Here is a 16,850-nt window from a genome sequence, read left to right as displayed (position 1 = left end):
AAGGTTTTACTTACAGTAATAGTATCAATACATGCCAGGATTTTACATATATGGTTACATATAAGAATTATATGTTTCATATAGGTATATGCAAACTATTTTGATTGGATCACACAGAGCCATGCAAACTTCTTTTTTTTTCACTTTTTTTCTGTGTTTCCCACAACAAATGAAAGTCTTTTCTGACGTCTCCACTTGGCTCTTCTGTTTTTAAACCAAACCTGATTGACAGAAAAGAGGCAACATTGTTGAGCTGTCATTTTATTAAATTCAGTATCTACAGTAGTCTTTATTCACATTTACATTATTAGCAGACCATCATATTTAATAAAAACAATTATGTGATGCTGCAGTGTTACCTCCACTCTCTCTTCTCTTAAGTGAGTGCGCTGTGCGAGTTTCTCTCTTGTGTTCACATCTGGGTACTGGTTCTGCAGGAACAGCTCCTCCAGTGCGTCCAGCTGTTCCTCAGTGAAAATGGTCCGGTGACGCCGGGTTCGCCTCTGTTGACTGGGTGACTGCTCCTCCCTGTGAGTGTCTCCCAGCCTGCACGAATCTGAGAGGATTGCTGGGTTCCAGCCATACTGACAAGCTGCAGGGAGGAGGTCTGATTTAAGGTTGGGGGAGCAGAATCAAGCTCAACCACAGACAAAAGCGGAAGGTATGGTCCTACCTTCGTGGATGAAGTCAGGCTGGAGTATGTCAGCACAGTGGGAGCAGTAGCAGCAGCACAGGCAGGCATGATGAACCGCCTCTGTTTGGCCTCCAGCAGGACTCACTGTCTTCTCTTTTAAGCCAAGACCACTCGCTCCGTAGGACCGTTTATCTCCACTCCTGCTCGGATACTTCAGGATGTTCTCAATAGTAAAGGGGAACTTCTGCCTCTCCATCCTGATCAGTCCACCTCCAAAGAGGTTTCAGTGAAAGCTCAAAAGCAGTGGTGATCACAGGTTATTGTGACACACACACAGAGGACTTTTCGAGCCTCAGTTGCTCTTCTCCTTCTCCTTCTTCTCTTTACAGCAGCGTGTCAAGCCCTTATAGTGAAATTGGGAGGCCAAAAAAAAGAAGTAAAACCATAATCCCCCCCTATGGACCAGACACATAAAAACGGTTGAAACTTAATTCCTTGCTAATCTGGGCAGTTTTGTGAAGAGGTTAGGGAGGATGGCAGATTCAGTTAATCTCGCCTCATTCCTTTCTTCAAAAGAAATCAGATTTCGCTGCATAAAATGAGAAGTGGAGAGCTCCTAAGATCCTTATTGTTAAGGTTTTAGAGGAAAGGGGATTTCTTGGTATTAGAAACCTGGATTTAAAGATGAGCGTTCTTGGTGTGGCCACAGACTTGTGTATGCTGAGTCTGAGGATTAGTTCTTCAAATTCACTTCATAATGTCGCTTCCACGTATAGCTCTGTCAACAAACGATCCTGCATAAATTGGTATATTTATTTACACAAGCTGGGGCTACACTGTCAACAACAATGCAGACTTAAAGTGATTACAAAGTGATTAGGGCGCTGCAGATGATGGGGTGACTCATTTGGCCCGTGTATGTTTGCACACAGAGAGAGAAAATTCAGAGATATGGATCCATCCCAGTCGTTTGTATTCACGATCGTGCATCATGTGTCTTATCTTTGTGCTGCAGTCTTTTCAGTCTGACTTTTCTGACAATGTGCGCAGCTGAGGTAAAGCTATTACAGGTTAAATTCAGCCCCCCCACCACCACCACCTCCAACCCCGACAAATCCTGTGATTTCATACAAGGCAATACACCTTTTTTTTCCCCCTCCCAGAGAATTAATGGATTTCCACAATCTGTCCTAAGCTCCCTTTATAAGCGCTTTTTGAAAACAGATAACAATAAACACCATCTCATCCTTTTCACTCGGGTTTAATAGCATCCAGATTGTTGATGTATAGTTTGCGCAGAAAGTGAGATCCTTATCTGCAGTTATTGTGGTTCTCAATAGAAGGAATTGTACTATATCCATGTTGGTTCAAACAGTTCAAAATTCATTACTGGGGATTACAACAATAAAGATCCATTTTATTGTTGTAAGCAATATTTGGTACAAGGAGTAAAAGAGAAAAGAACCACAGCCGATGGGTGGCAGATGAATTCTTTTCCGCATTTTTAGGAGATTCAAAAATAGTATAAAACTCTTTGTCTTAAGGAAAAATGTTGCTTGATATGCTGGAATTTATTACACTGAATATCACATGAATTGTACAATGTATTTTTAAAAGTGCTTTATAAATAAAGTATGTTGGTATGGTATTATAAGGTAGTTGTGAATGAATAACTGTTCAAAATAATAATTTCATAATCATAATCATTAAAATGGACCTTGGCTCAGCACCTCTGTCAACATTCTTCTGATTGGCTGCCTCTACAATACACAGGTGGACAGGTTGACTATCTCCAGTGCAGAAGGTCTGCAGAAGTCTGGGGAGGATGTATCTACACAGCATCAGATAGTAGTCTGTAGGATGGAAATCAACAAGAGGAAGCGCGTGAAGGCAGAGGCAAGGATTAAATAGTGGAGGTTGAAAAAAGTAGAATGTTGTGCAGATAACAGATAACTGTTAAAGTGCTGAAGGAAACTGGCAAGAAGGCTTTTGCTGTATCCTCTGGGCAGAAAAGCAAGAGACTTGGTTGTGAAAATACAGGAAAGTATTTAAAGGAAGGAGTTGGCAAAGAAAAAGTGGGATAATCGAAGAGATGAAGAGAGGAGGCAGGGGTACCAGGAGGCTAGGCGTATAGCAGCAAAGAGACAAGAAAAAGGCTTTCAAAGAGTTATATTTGAGGCTGGACGCTAAGGAAGAAGAAAAGGACTCATGAGAGATTGAACTGATGGTCAGGGTGATTAAGGACAGAGATGGAAATACACAAAAAAGTGAAGAGAGTGAAGGTGAAGAAGCAAAACATAATATGTGTGTCAGTGAGAGGAAGATGGGTGTAACAGTGAAGATGCAAGGAAGAGAGGTAGTGAAGGTGAAATATCAGGCTGTACCTGGGCTCAGTCATCCAAACCAGTGGACAGAGCACAACAGAGGTGAAGATAAGAGCGCAGGAGGGTGGACCGAGAGGACACGAGTGTTAGGGGTGATTTGTGACGGAAGGATAACAGCAATAATGAAAGGATGATTAGACGACAGTGAGACCTGCTGTGATGTATGGTTCGGAGACGATGGCACTAACAATAAGACGGGAGGTGGATCTGAAGGTGGAAGAGCTGGATGCTAAGATTGTCAGTGGGAGTTATAGAGGCAAGGTTGAGATGGTTTGGAGATTTGGAGAGGAGAGATAGAGGAAAAGAGGAAAACCATAGAGCAGATTCATGGATGTAGTGAAGCAGGACATGCAGGGGGTTGGTGTGACAGAGGAGGAGGCTGGGGAGACGATGAGATGAAGGCAGATGAACCCTAAAGGGAGCAGCTGAAAGAAGAGAAGAAGACGACACTGTCTGTGTTTTATGAGAAGACTGAATAAATAAACTAAATGAGGCGGAGGGTGAATGAGACACTGTAATCATTATAATAACTTCTTTTTTGTTGTGTGACACTGCATTTGAAAGACAGAGCCTGGAAAATATTAGTTGCCACACAGAATGTTGATTTGCTTGGATGCTTCTGAGCGTGTGCGCTCTTTAGGGTTACGTGTCACAGTCTTATATTTTAAATGGCTATTCAGACAGAAAGCGCGTGGGTGGAAAAAATGAGAAGATTAAAGGACACAAATCAAATCAGTGCACATCAGACAGGAGACACTGGATTATAAATACACCCACACACGGACTGTTGATAAACGAGCAGGGAGCTGTGCAAGGCAGCAGAACGCTGACGTGTGAAAATGCTCAGCTTCTCTGCTTGGTGCTTGGTGTTTGGACCCAGGCCCAATACCTCCTGCAGAAACAGAGATTGAATCAGGGCGACCGGGGGATCACACCCTCCTACTCTTTCTGTTTCCTCCTGAACTTGTGCAGAAAAAAAAAAACTGTAGACATAATGCACCAACAGGGAGGAGGAATCTGGAGTACCACTCCATTGTTGCATAAAGTATTTTTTAATTGCATTGCACAATGTTTTTCTTTATTGTGTTTTTAAAATATATATATTATATCCCCTCAAGGACCTGAAGTGGGATCTGGTGTTTAGTTTGTTTTGCTTCAAAATCATGGCGCAAGACTGAGCTTGCAAGAAAAAGATGGAATCAAAAAGGGAGTAACAGGGAAAAATTGCGCAATTTCTTTTTTTGGTCTGCTTTTTTCATTCTGCAGCTCAGGTTATAGAGACTCGCTTCCTCTTCACACTCATATTTACAATTTTATTCATTTCCCAAAAAATAAATAACAGCTAAACAGACAAAAAACACATTAAACAAATTAAAGATTCGATTTGTATCATTTTCATTTCATTTCACTGACAGCTCAAATGCACACATAAACAAAGACTTCAAGAGGTTTGTGCAGATGTTCTGCTCTTTATCACCTTTTTAATTTTTTTTTTAAAGGAGTGCACACTTCACTGTGGATTGATCGACACAGGCCCTTAAAAGGCCTTTTCAAGCTTTTTCCAGTCACCTCTGAGGACCTGTGAAAGCTGTTGTGTTAGATGTGCACTTTGAATTTAATCATACTCTGTGTGCGTTCATGTAGGGGGAGGGACGCCCCTCCAGCCCATGCTTCCAGTTTCACCTCTTACATTTGGGACACTTGACTTCAGCAGTTGGAGAAATCTGTAGCACAGGGGTTTTGGTTCACTTAATATTTTTTTTATCCCTGCACCTTAATTGATTACTCGTGTACTCAATAAAGACATGAGAATAAAAGCACTGAGTACCTTATTGATTGTGTTTGTCTATAACTGTGACTTAGATGAAGATCTGACAACGTTCAGTAATAAATGCAGAAATCCTGTAGGTTATATGCCAGGGTTTCCTTACCTTTTTGACTTTTGACTCCTTAAAATGAAATAAAGTCTACTTGAGACCCCCAATCACAGGTTAACCTATAGAGATGCCTCAGTATGGTGATGACATTAAGGAAAGCCTAGGGTGCCAAAATAACTTAAGTAAGTACATCATTAAATAATGAATGAAATGTGTCTTTAATTAATAAAATATTAGGTGATTAGCTCCCAACAAACTAAACAAAGAGCACTTCTAATCTCCCACGCTAATCTGAAATCCGTGTATGTATGACTTAAAACATAAATACACATAAATCCTACATGTACAGTTTTACAGTATATTTGAATGCAACTTTTCCAGCTAGGTAAATATTGTAAGCCAGAAATTAAGCTAACAAAAGCTCCGAGGACTGCCTTCTCACAGAGTCAGCCGGCATCTTTCCTGCCTTTATTGTAGCTGCATTTTCTTTTCTTTGTGGAAGTAGCTTGTTGCTTTGTACTGTGTCAACATTTCCTCTCTTGGGAGCTGTTTAGGTGCAGGAAAAGTGGCGAATGTTAACATGCACTTGACCCACAATGGCAGTCTTTTGTGCTTTCTTCATAACCACTTTAGAAAAGTGTGTGCCCTGCAGTGTTGACTTCTGAATACTAGAGGTAGTCTTCATGTGGTAAACTGTCTTAACTAGATTGTTGATTTGTGTATCTGTGGTTTTGCATATTTTTCTCTTCCAGGTGTTGTGCTTTTCTAATTATGTTCTATCATTTTATTATATTCTCTTCCCTTTTCTTTTTTCTTCCAGACTTTCCCCCAATGTGCCAGCTTTGATATTGTTATAATACACATTAACCAAGTAATAATAATAACGACAATTTTATATATATATATATATATATATATATATATATATATATATATATATATATATATATATATATATATATATATATATATATATGGGGTGCACCGATACACAAGATTCACGGTTCGATGTTTTTTCGATACAAAAAAAAATGTTCATGCCTTTTTAATTTGTCATTTATTAAAATTATAAATATATATTTTAACTCAAAAGTACAGTTTTTAAATTTAATGTTGCTGAAACAACAAAGTAATAAAAAAAATAAATCTATCTGATTGAGGAATCACTCATCTTTGGAAAAGAGAGTTTATTACAGAGAAATGGTTCTTTCCAAAATAAAAGCTATACTATACGCTTCTTCTGGGCTATATTCTCAGCAGCATATTAAACATATCAGGTCCCCATAAGGAGAATCGTGTGCTAACGGCTGTCTAAATGACTCGGGTAAAGTTTGTAGCATGCTTGTTGTTTTTGTCTTTGCACTAGGATGATGTCAGAGTAAATGTGCAGTCACATTCGTTTTGTTCCCACTAGTGCTGTCAGCGTTAATCTGAAATGATTTTAACGCCACAACACGGCAAATCTCCATTAACGAGCTACTGCGGATCGCCCAGTGCGTGGGGCTGGACGGCCAACACGTTAACGAGCTAACTGCGCTAACGCACTAGCTCCCACCAATGTAATTGAGCATTGCATGGCACATCCAACATACTGTTTTACTTTTGTCCATGACGTGCTTACCTTCAGGGTAATACGCCACATGAAAACCAAAATAGTTCCAACGCCACATCTCTCCTGTCTGGCTAGCTTGCCCTGCGCTCAGTGAATCTGCGTTTGATTACTCCACCTAGGCTGCAATGTCTAGCGCAGATCCACTGAGCGCTCAACACAGACAGCATCGTCAGAAGGAAAGTTGATAAAATAAATAAAAAATTTTGTATTGTTCGATACATATGCGTACCGAACCGAAAGCACTGTATCGAACGGTTCAATATCGATACGAATATCGTTGCACCCCTAATATATATATGTATATATATTTATTAGGGGTGCAACGACAAACTTTACCCGAGTCATTTAGACAGCCGTTAGCACATGATTCTCCTTATGGGGACCTGATATGTTTAATATGCTGCTGAGAATATAGCCCAGAAGAAGCGTATAGTATAGCTTTTATTTTGGAAAGAACCATTTCTCTGTAATAAACTCTCTTTTCCAAAGATGAGTGATTCCTCAATCAGATAGATTTATTTTTTTTATTACTTTGTTGTTTCAGCAACATTAAATTTAAAAACTGTACTTTTGAGTTAAAATATATATTTATAATTTTAATAAATGACAAATTAAAAAGGCATGAACGTTTTTTTTTGTATCGAAAAAATATCGAACCGTGACACCAAAGTATCGAACCGAACCGAACCGTGAATTTTGTGTATCGTTGCACCCCTAATATATATATATATATATATATATATATATATATATATATATATATATATATATATATATATATATATATATATATATATATATATATATATGAAAATAAAGAAATGTGACAAAGATGACACTGGTAAACTGCAACAGCTACTATTCTGTAACATCTCTAACAGGAAGAAAACTCAATGGCTCCCTTCAAAGCATCCTATGTCACAAGACATTAAAGCTGTACAATGTTCCCACCACTAACACATGACCCTACGCTGTGTTCACTGCATCATTCCATGTTTGGCACTGATCACCACCTGCACTCATGTATATATCATGTATATATCTATCTGTCTACTTAGCACTTTTAATTCTTATTCTCATTTTTATTTTCATGTCTATTTAAGCTTAATTTATAACAGTATTTATAACAGTATGTTTGCACTGAAGCACCGCAGCAATTTCCTAATGTTGTAAACCCACTCAACATTTGGCAATAAAACCCTTTCTGATTCTGATTCAATAATCATAAAAAAATTCAAATAACAGACTTTCTGATAAAAGTTTATATTTAAAAAGAGGTTTCAAAAAGAAAGACACATTTTTTGAAATTTATTATTGTTATTATTAAGCATACATATTAAAGCTTCCCCGCTCAATAGTTCAGGGCTGACAGGTGACGTGCGCCCCCGTGTGGCGGAAGCCTGCAGTGTTGACAGCAGAGCGGCACGGCACGGCGCGGCAGGCGGCCCGCCACTCGCGATAACACGCGCTAGCAGCAGCTGCTGGGCGGAAAAGGCGGGAGAAGACTGCCGCTTCCGCGTCCGCGCAGCACAGACGACGCTGGGGCAAAATGGACGATAAGTTAATATTGGCTGTATTTAATTACCCGGAGCTTTACAACGTTACACTGCCGAATTACCGCTGCACAGAAAGTCGGACAAATTCCTGGAGAAGCATCAGCATGGAGCTGGGACTTCCGAGTGAGTGTGCCGCTTGTTTTTTCTGTTCGCTACAACTTTAATGGCAGTTATTATTTGTTCAGCTGTTTTCGGCGCGGAGGGCTGAAAGGACGCGAAATGTTAACTGCGCTTTTCTGAGAGCTGCGGCTGTTTCTCACACTGACCTGGGGGCATCTGTAATGGTTTTTGTGTTTCTCTGCACGGCTGACCTGCGGTGTGGATGCAGTCGCGCGCACCGTGCTAGCGGTAGCGGCTCGCTCGCACGCCGCCGTCGTGGGCCCGAGGTGCGCAGGCCGCGCTGCACCGAACCGCACGGTCCCGCTCCTCCGCGCTCCCCGCCGCGTGCTCAGCACCGCGCGGCGGAGGAAAGAAGATATTTGCGCTCCGGTACGGAGTCGTAGAGCCGCGTGCCTCTTTCGAAAGCTCGTGGGCAGGGAGAGCCCCCAGCCTCAAATACAAGCAGGTGCACTGCTTCGCGGCCAAGGGGTGAACTCATGACCTCCAGACTTTGCAAGGAAAAAGGAGCACAAATAAAAATTGTACAAAGAGATGAAAGTATCGTCAAAGCGCGTCACTTTTCTTTATAAAGAAAAATTCTAAAAAAAGAAAAGAAATGTCCTTTATTCTCCCTCATTGGGCAAATTCAGGTGTTCCAGTAGCAAAGTGACAGACATGGAAAGTCACTCAAAAGTAAAGAATACAAAATTTAAAAAGGAAGAAGAAAGAAATAAGAGGCAAAGAGTTAACCTGGAGTGCCTGGTGAGAAATTTGGCCCTCCCCTAGACTAAACCGCATGAGATAAATATAATTCCTTTTGTTTATTAAATGGCTGTAAATATGTTACTTCAGGTTCACTGTCTTAAATAAAAGCACAACTAAGCATGGGTATAAAAACAAACAAACAAAAACAACAACAAACCACCTAAAAAGGCCATTTCTGGGCCAGGTAAAACTCTGGTCTAGTATAAAAACACACACTCACCAGTGTTGTTAGGTACAGACATGAAAGTATGGATCCATGCCACCTTGTACCAACACTTCAGGCTGATGGTGCTGTAATGAGGTGGGAGATGTTTTCTTGGCGCACTTTGAGCCCCTTGGTATCACCTGAGCAATGTTACATGGTAAATGGCCTGTATTTATATAGCGCTTTACTAGTCCCTAAGGACCCCAAAGCGCTTTACATATCCAGTCATCCACCCATTCACACACACATTCACACACTGGTGATGGTAAGCTACATTGTAGCCACAGCCACCCTGGGGCGCACTGACAGAGGCGAGGCTGCCGGACACTGGCGCCACCGGGCCCTCTGACCACCACCAGTAGGCTACGGGTGAAGTGTCTTGCCCAAGGACACAACGACCGAGACTGTCCAAGCCGGGGCTCGAACTGGCAACCTTCCGATTACAAGGCAAACTGCCAACAGCCATTCATGCTACATTAAAGCAGATAATGAATTATATATGACAGAAAAGGTCCTGTTTTTTACTGTCTACTATAAAAATGTTGGTTAAAACAAAATTTTCATCAATTGCGAAAAACTGCCAAAACTTTTTTTTTTTTATATATACACATTTATCATGTTGAAAAACTGAAATGTGGTGTTGAAATGACACTTCTTTATTTCATAGTAAGATATCTTAAGGATTAAATGTGCAATTAAATGTCTTTACACTGACAAAAATAGTTTTACTGGGCCACTTAAGATCAAAGTGGGCTGTATGTGCCCCTCGATGCAAAATGACTTGACTGATCAAGTCAGCAGTGGTAGGCTTTACTCTAGAGATGAGGGGAAAAAAATCAGTTCAATACAGTAGGTCTGCATCATTTCAGATAATTTAATTATAAAAAAAATTCTCGACAGATATTAAGGCACGGCTTTGTAGCACGCAGATGGGCTAAACGATGTAAACGCGAGCATTTCACCCACATTTGCAGCTAAGAATAGACCTGCAATGCAAACAGATTTAGGAGCATGTGAATAAAAAGTTTGACAACATTAAGCCCACACAGCCCCCAGTTTTAAACAGAAACACTGTATTACACGTCAATACAATTAAAGGTTTTAGTTGTTGTTTTGACAGATGTTGTATTCAGTTTTTAAATATTTCTAAAATGGACAGCAATGAGCAGTTCATTTCAAAAGACCATTGTTTTACTCTTCTGAATATTTATTATTGCTCATTAAGAAATGATCCTGTGGCTTCTTGCTTCTTACGTTCTGATGTTCTACTTTTCAAGCCGAGGATTGCAAAAGAAGATGGAAGAACATGAGAGACAGGTACCTGAAGGAGGTCCGAATGGAGCTTAAAAGCAAGAAGCAGGGAGAAAACGTTCAAAGCAAATGGAAATACAGACAACTTATGAACTTCATTGCGCCGTTCACTGGGTCAAGAAGTGGACTGCAGGAAATCTCTGCCAACAATGATGAGGACCACGACAACCCTGAAGACTCTAGCAACGTGGATGGAGAAACCGCTTTGTCAGAGGCAATCAAAACACCACAGAGTGCTGTAAAGGTCCCCGCGAGTCTGCCCGACCTCAAACCACAGGTGACATTTGTAACGCAGCTTCCTCCAGCGACTCAGGACACACAGGTGGCTCAGCTGGCTGTTCTGGCCAAGATACAATCACCCCCACAGGTCTCGCCTGTCACTGGCGTTACTGGACAGAAACGGAAACCGGCCCAAGAGCCGCCGTCTGCACCTTCCTCCCAAAGTACGCCCATGCCGACAAAATGGTTGGTCAAAGACAATGTCCCCTCTTTTCCCACTAAGCCGCGGGACGAGGATGAACTGTTCCTGCTGAGCTTTGTTCCCGCTATGAAGAGACTCGCTCCACAGAAGAGGTGCGAGACGAAAATAAAGATCCAGCAGATTATGTACGAGGCAGAGTTCAACGTTACACATTCAGCGTCTCAAGAAAAGGTGGAGACAGAAACACAGCACTGATTACATTTAAACTTTTAAAAAAATACTTTATTGTATTTCTTTTATATAAACTTCTGCCACAGAATTAGTAAAAGTGGTAGATATTGAAGAAATTTTTTATGTGAAGTAGTTTGTTTCCCCCTGATTAGTGTATTTATTAGGCAATAAAGACTTAGAGGCAATGAGCTCATTAGATTTACACCATAAACAGACAGTTAATCTTTATTTACATAACTTTATCAATAGATTTCAAACATATTTCGAAAAAGCTGTTTCTTAGTCAGTCTTAATTTTTACTCTAATAATTACAGTATTTTACATGTAATTACAATTGCATACAGTAAACTGATGAGAATAAATGCGTAGGTGAACACTGTTTAATGAATGACTCTTTCTGCTTACATGCTTCTTTTTAAATCTAAAATAAAGATTCTTGTATTCTGAAAAAGTGTCCGTTTGAAGTCACCCTCAGCTATTTAGTGGGATTTATGCTCTGATCGGGTAATTTCATTTCGAGCAGTTCCTGGACAGATTTGTTTTTTTTAAGGTCACTACTATCTGTAAAGGTCGACACACAGTTCAACAGCTTCAGATTACATTTAAGTAATTTTGTTATGTTGCAAAACTCAGTTAAAATAATCACTGGATCCCCAAAGTATGTCCCAAAGGACATGCTCATTGTTACTGTAGCCAAATAACTTTAACTGCAAAGTGCATCAAGCCAAAAGTCCTGTTTGGCAAACTGTTTTTTCTTGTCTTTTCCCAGCATGCCTTCCATGCAGAATAAAGTTCTGTTTTCTCTTTCTGGCTGTAGACCCATACACTATGTCGCCATCACTAGCAAGACTAAACCACTAATTGTGTGATGAAACTTTGGGGTTTCTGAAAACTTTTTTTGCAACAAATGATCAGCACTGAGGTTGACCTTGTTTCAGTGACCAGACCCAGGAAAAAAAATTAAATAATTCCAAATAATCTGGAGATCTTTAGATTTAGATGGCAACAATAACAACATACACTTCAATAAATTTAAACACTGTACATTTCACTCATCAGTCCCTAAAGAATGTTTGTATAAAACTTTGAACTGCTTTTATAAGTAGGATCATTTTGCTTTTTATTATTTATAGCATGAAAATGACAAAAGTTCAGTTATGTGTCATTTGTTTATGTATAATCACATTTATTGCAAGAGGGGGGGGGGGGAGAAGTATGAAAGCAGAATCACAGATGTGTCAGATCTCTTGAGTTTTATGCAATTAGCAGCCAAAACATGATCACGAGAGCCACAAAGAGGAAGAGTCGAGACAGAAACTGCTCGTCCGTGTGCTGCGGTGTCCCCGGAGCCGCTGCTTGGGAAATTGTTTTACAGGAGGTTATTTGACATGCTAAATGCTTGGAGCGGTCATAGTGATGTGTGACAAACAAATACCTGGAGGAGGTCTTCCATCATTGATGTTAAAAGCTGTTGCAAAAATACCAAACGGAAAGGCACCGATCCCAAACGACATTTGGAAGCCTCCATCTCCAAAGCCAAATCCCTGAAAACCCTGTAATACGTATCATCAAAAGTTACGAAAGTCTGAGTTGCCTTAATGAGCAGACGTGTCTTTGCAATATCTGAGGTACAGTTTAATGTACAGCAAGTGAGACGTGACGCAACAGCAAGTGCCAAATGATATCATTCTCTGGAGACGCGCTGGCTCTCCACACTTATTATCCAACAGATCCCGGTGGGGAATGTCAGTCTGTTAATGGATACAGCAAACCTACATCACTGTATGCAATGGTTTCATCATGAATTCATAATATTGCTGGGCAGCTTACAGGGCTATAAAACACTACACTATGTCTAAATTCTTTTTTAAAAAGAGCTTAAAATTTGGCATACTTCAGGATGATAATAAAAATATATTAGGGCTCTAGACTAACTTTTTGCCACGGTTGCACTGGTGCACCTAACTTTTTTTCTTAGGCACACCCAAATTTTTCAACTGCATCGCTTAACACTAAAGTTTTACCTGTTTGCTGCTGCCTGCTGCTGAAAGGCAGAGGGGGGGAGAGGGGACACTTGGGCAGTGCATTTATCGCAGCATATGTGTTTCCTGGGTACACTGTGCTTTTTCAGAGTTCAGAGATTGATGGCTCCGTGTCAGAGCACTGGCTATGAATTTCAGACGGATCAGGCCTTAACTTAACAAAAAGGTTATCAATCGTTCTTTTGATCTTTTCTGTGTGGTGTGTAAGCATCACTGCAGATGCCTTTGTGTCAAAGTAACTGAGAATAAAACACAGAAAAACATGAAGATTTTCCTGGCCTGGCTTTTTATAGCAGATAACCTTAAAAATATTCTGCAATTTTGCACAATTTTAAAAAGTCTAAACTTCTTCAGTATTGAACAGCAGAAATTAGGCTTTCTTGACAGACAGCAGCGCTGTAAACAACAGTAGACTGGCGGGTAATAATAAGCGAATGAATAATGCAGAAAACAGAGATTTGAGATGGGAAACTGTTCTTGAAGTACACTTTGGTCGCACTCTAGAGCCCTGTATACTGATCTATAGTACTTACCCCACGGTTTTCTGGCTCGGGCCTTTGTCCTTGTGGTCGTGGGGGTGTTTTTTCTCTGTAAAACATAACCAGAATTACCCAAAATGACTCCAAATCACTAATATTTAATACTATCTAATTATCACAGTCACCAATTTTACCCACCTTGGATCCTGTTGACCTGTACTTCCGCGCCCATATATGGGGATTACTTTATCTCGGCTGATACCAGCTTTGCATACTGGACACACTTGTCTGTTGGGTCGAGTCTCCAGCCACTACAAAATTTAAAAAAAAAAAAAAAAAAAAAAAAGTGAAGAAGCTAATCGCTTCCTTTATCTGTAACGATGTGCTGCTTCTGGTGGAGTGCAAAAACAAGAGGAAACAACGGTTTCAGCTTACCTGATGCAAACAAGGCCAGCTAATCAGGAGGAGATGCAAATGAAGATGGGAGAAGCTTGATTAGTTAGATATTAAATGTCCTTGAGCACCTATGAGTCACAAAGCAGGAACTTAAATTTGAAAATTTAACTTAATTTTGCCCAGAAGGGGTGTACTACAAAGCATGTTCTACAGGGTCAGGCTTTCTTTGCTTTAGGCCGGGATTATGCTTTCTGTGTCTGTAAGTCTGCTGGGGTTTGCTTGGATCCTAGTAATGTAAAGTTCATCTTGCATGCTTGGGTATTTTTTGTGAACACAAAAGACTCATCCAGTGAGAATTTACACCCCAGTGCACCAACTACACAGGCATTCCAGGTGGCTTCAAAGTAGTATAACAGGAACGACTACTCAACCAGCAGGTCTCCAGCTGTCTGTGTACACAACAGGTACACTGTGTATACTACAGGAATAAAGATATATCAAACATAATAAAACTGCAGAAAGGACCGCTGGAGCTGCAAAAGTGTCAGATGACAGAGTTGTTGTGAATTCACAAGTTGATTTATTTCTTTTAGCACTCCTGGAGCTGCTGCTTATTTGTGACAGGACAGCTGCACATTGCTTTCAGAGCCCTTGGTGTTGTCAGGTCAGGTCAGTGTCACAAAGCCTCATGAAGAAGATCTGGTAATCACTCAGTTTGTGGCCTAATCAAAGGGAAGTATATTTGACTGATTTAATATTCTCTGTGATAAAGAGCTTACAAATAAAATGTCCTTCTGACTGTTCTTGTTTTTCAGGAGTTCACCATGCATATTTGATTTTGCACAGATTTCATAACAACGGCCAACCCTGGCTCAACCGTCCCAATATTCGTGGGAGTGCACGAGCTTGTGAACCCCCAGGGCTCGGTTTGTGCCTCCTCCCCGTCTCATATCAGAGAGAAACTTCACACACTGTAAAGCCACTTAATAGCCCACAAATACACTGATGAATTTTCTAAAACAGGCTTGGCAACTAATCAGAACTAAGAATCAAAGCACGTTTCACCAACTGAATGCATGATGCATGGTTTGCTTCATTTGACAGTGTTAGTAAGGTGAAGGACCACAATTAGGGCAAATGTGATACTTATTTAAAGCAAAACTCTGAATATAACCTGTTATGAACCAGGTTGTGTGTTCAGCGTAAGTTACCAAAGTGATCGAGCCACATCTGAGACACTTCACTTTATAGCACACCCCTTGGCTATTCTGTGTGGACCGAGGTTGGCCTGTATTACATTCGCAGAGGCTCAGAAGTGGAGGTGAACTCAAACCATCCCTGTTTACATGTTGGATGTCACACTGCACATCTGAAATTTTGTAGGACCTGCCTCACAATTTACTAATAAACAGGCAACATTAACTACTACTATTAACTTCTACCAAAACTTAGCATTTCCGTTCAGTGTTTGCCAAGTATGATGTGATAAGTTATGCATGCTTGGAAACGATCTCGTCATGTCTGCCAGTTACAAACCGATATTGGTCTTTAGGAGCTATGCTGATGTGTCCCCGACTCACCTGTGGCTCACAATTAAAAATATAAACATGTGTCACAGACAGCAGCACGCTTCTTACCAGAAGAGGTGTCCACATAAACTAATCACGGCGTCCTTGGCGGTGTCCAGGCATATGTTACATTCAAAGGTGCTGTCCTGGTTGCCACTGTCAGCGGCAGCCGAGCTACTAGATCCGGGACTTGCGTTTTCAACGCCCGGAGTCGGAGGAGCAGCGTTGGCCATTTGTCACACAGCTTAAATCCTCTAAACAAGTAGCTGGGGTGACTACAATGGCACCCGGGGTCTCAATACATACACATAAAGAGGTCCAGTGGCCAGGAAGTGGGGCTAACGAGAGGAGAAAGGAGTGAAAACAAACAAAAATACCCTGCTGGAAGAAACGTCCATGTCGAACATTTACGCTAACGTTAGCAAACAAGGAAAACTAAGCACAAAACGACAGCTTCACAGAGATTAACCAACAGCTGAGCGACAGATGTTAAACGGTGTCACTCAGAAAATGATTGGATGGTGAGTGACACTCATAATTTGTTGTGAGGAGTCTAGAAAATAGCCTTACAGACCTTTGCATCACACTTTCAGCAACGCCACTTAACCGGTAGTAGATCCCTGGAGGGGGCGTGGCTAAGACTGAATCCGTGGGATTTTGTGGCCCTCAGTTAGGCCTTTCAGGTGAACCTGACAAAAGGTTCCACCACTTTTAAGCAGAGCTTTAAAGATGAAGGACATTTTGTGAAAGTTTGGTCTCATTTAACTGTGAAGAAGAGGTCAGAGGTCTAAAGTAACGTGATATTTAAAATCCCCATATATCATTTGCTGCATGCCTATGTTGTCAATCAACATACAATGGCAGTAAAAAAAAAACAGCAAATAGCTCCATATGGCATTATCACTTTGACCTTCAAATCAGTCTATAGACCTTGAGGGGGAGTCAGAGTTCAAATGTGACCTGATATTTAAAATCTTCATGCAGTACTCTCTATATACACCACACATGTAAGAATCATAGTTTGTAAGTTAAAAGGCATTTTATCAATTTTTGACCAATAAATCATTTGCTTGACCTTGAAGACCCTAGTGGATGAAAGTCAAATTTTAATGGATAGTTAACATGACCTCACTCTGGACCCCTACAAAGTTTGATCAGAATAATTAAAAAAAATTCGAGCTCTTGAATGAACTGAATGACACGCACGCACACAACCGCTACCAAAGACATAACCTTCTTGGCAGAGGTAAAAACTATCTACAAAGAAAAA

General features: G+C 40.6%; 2 protein-coding genes across 3 annotated transcripts; one reads left to right on the top strand and one right to left on the bottom strand.

The window, feature by feature from the left end:
* Window positions 1–7,913: 7,913 nt before the first annotated feature.
* Window positions 7,914–11,546, top strand: LOC113027356 (uncharacterized). Its single transcript, XM_080304295.1, has 2 exons — window positions 7,914–8,186; window positions 10,410–11,546. Exons 1-2 carry the CDS (start codon window positions 8,057–8,059, stop codon window positions 11,117–11,119), a joined length of 840 nt encoding a protein of 279 aa, XP_080160421.1. The 5' UTR covers window positions 7,914–8,056; the 3' UTR covers window positions 11,120–11,546.
* Window positions 11,547–12,189: 643 nt separating this feature from the next.
* On the bottom strand, window positions 12,190–16,308 carry rnf185 (ring finger protein 185). 2 transcript variants are annotated; one of them, XM_026173886.2, is made up of 7 exons: window positions 16,155–16,308; window positions 15,650–15,918; window positions 14,052–14,070; window positions 13,815–13,927; window positions 13,671–13,725; window positions 12,531–12,648; window positions 12,190–12,450 (listed from the first exon to the last, which is right to left on the bottom strand). In XM_026173886.2, the coding sequence occupies exons 2-7, from the start codon at window positions 15,811–15,813 to the stop codon at window positions 12,350–12,352; spliced, it is 570 nt and encodes a 189-aa protein (XP_026029671.1). In that variant the 5' UTR covers window positions 15,814–15,918; window positions 16,155–16,308; the 3' UTR covers window positions 12,190–12,349. The 2 variants fall into 2 exon arrangements, with proteins under 2 accessions (XP_026029671.1, XP_026029673.1); XM_026173888.2 differs by having other exon boundaries at window positions 12,190–12,447.
* Between the last annotated feature and the right edge of the window lie 542 nt (window positions 16,309–16,850).

The sequence above is a fragment of the Astatotilapia calliptera genome, chromosome 7 (assembly GCF_964374335.1).
Source record: "Astatotilapia calliptera chromosome 7, fAstCal68.1, whole genome shotgun sequence".
Classification (NCBI taxonomy): Eukaryota; Metazoa; Chordata; class Actinopteri; order Cichliformes; family Cichlidae; genus Astatotilapia; species Astatotilapia calliptera.
This window is presented reverse-complemented; position numbering and strand designations above follow the sequence as displayed.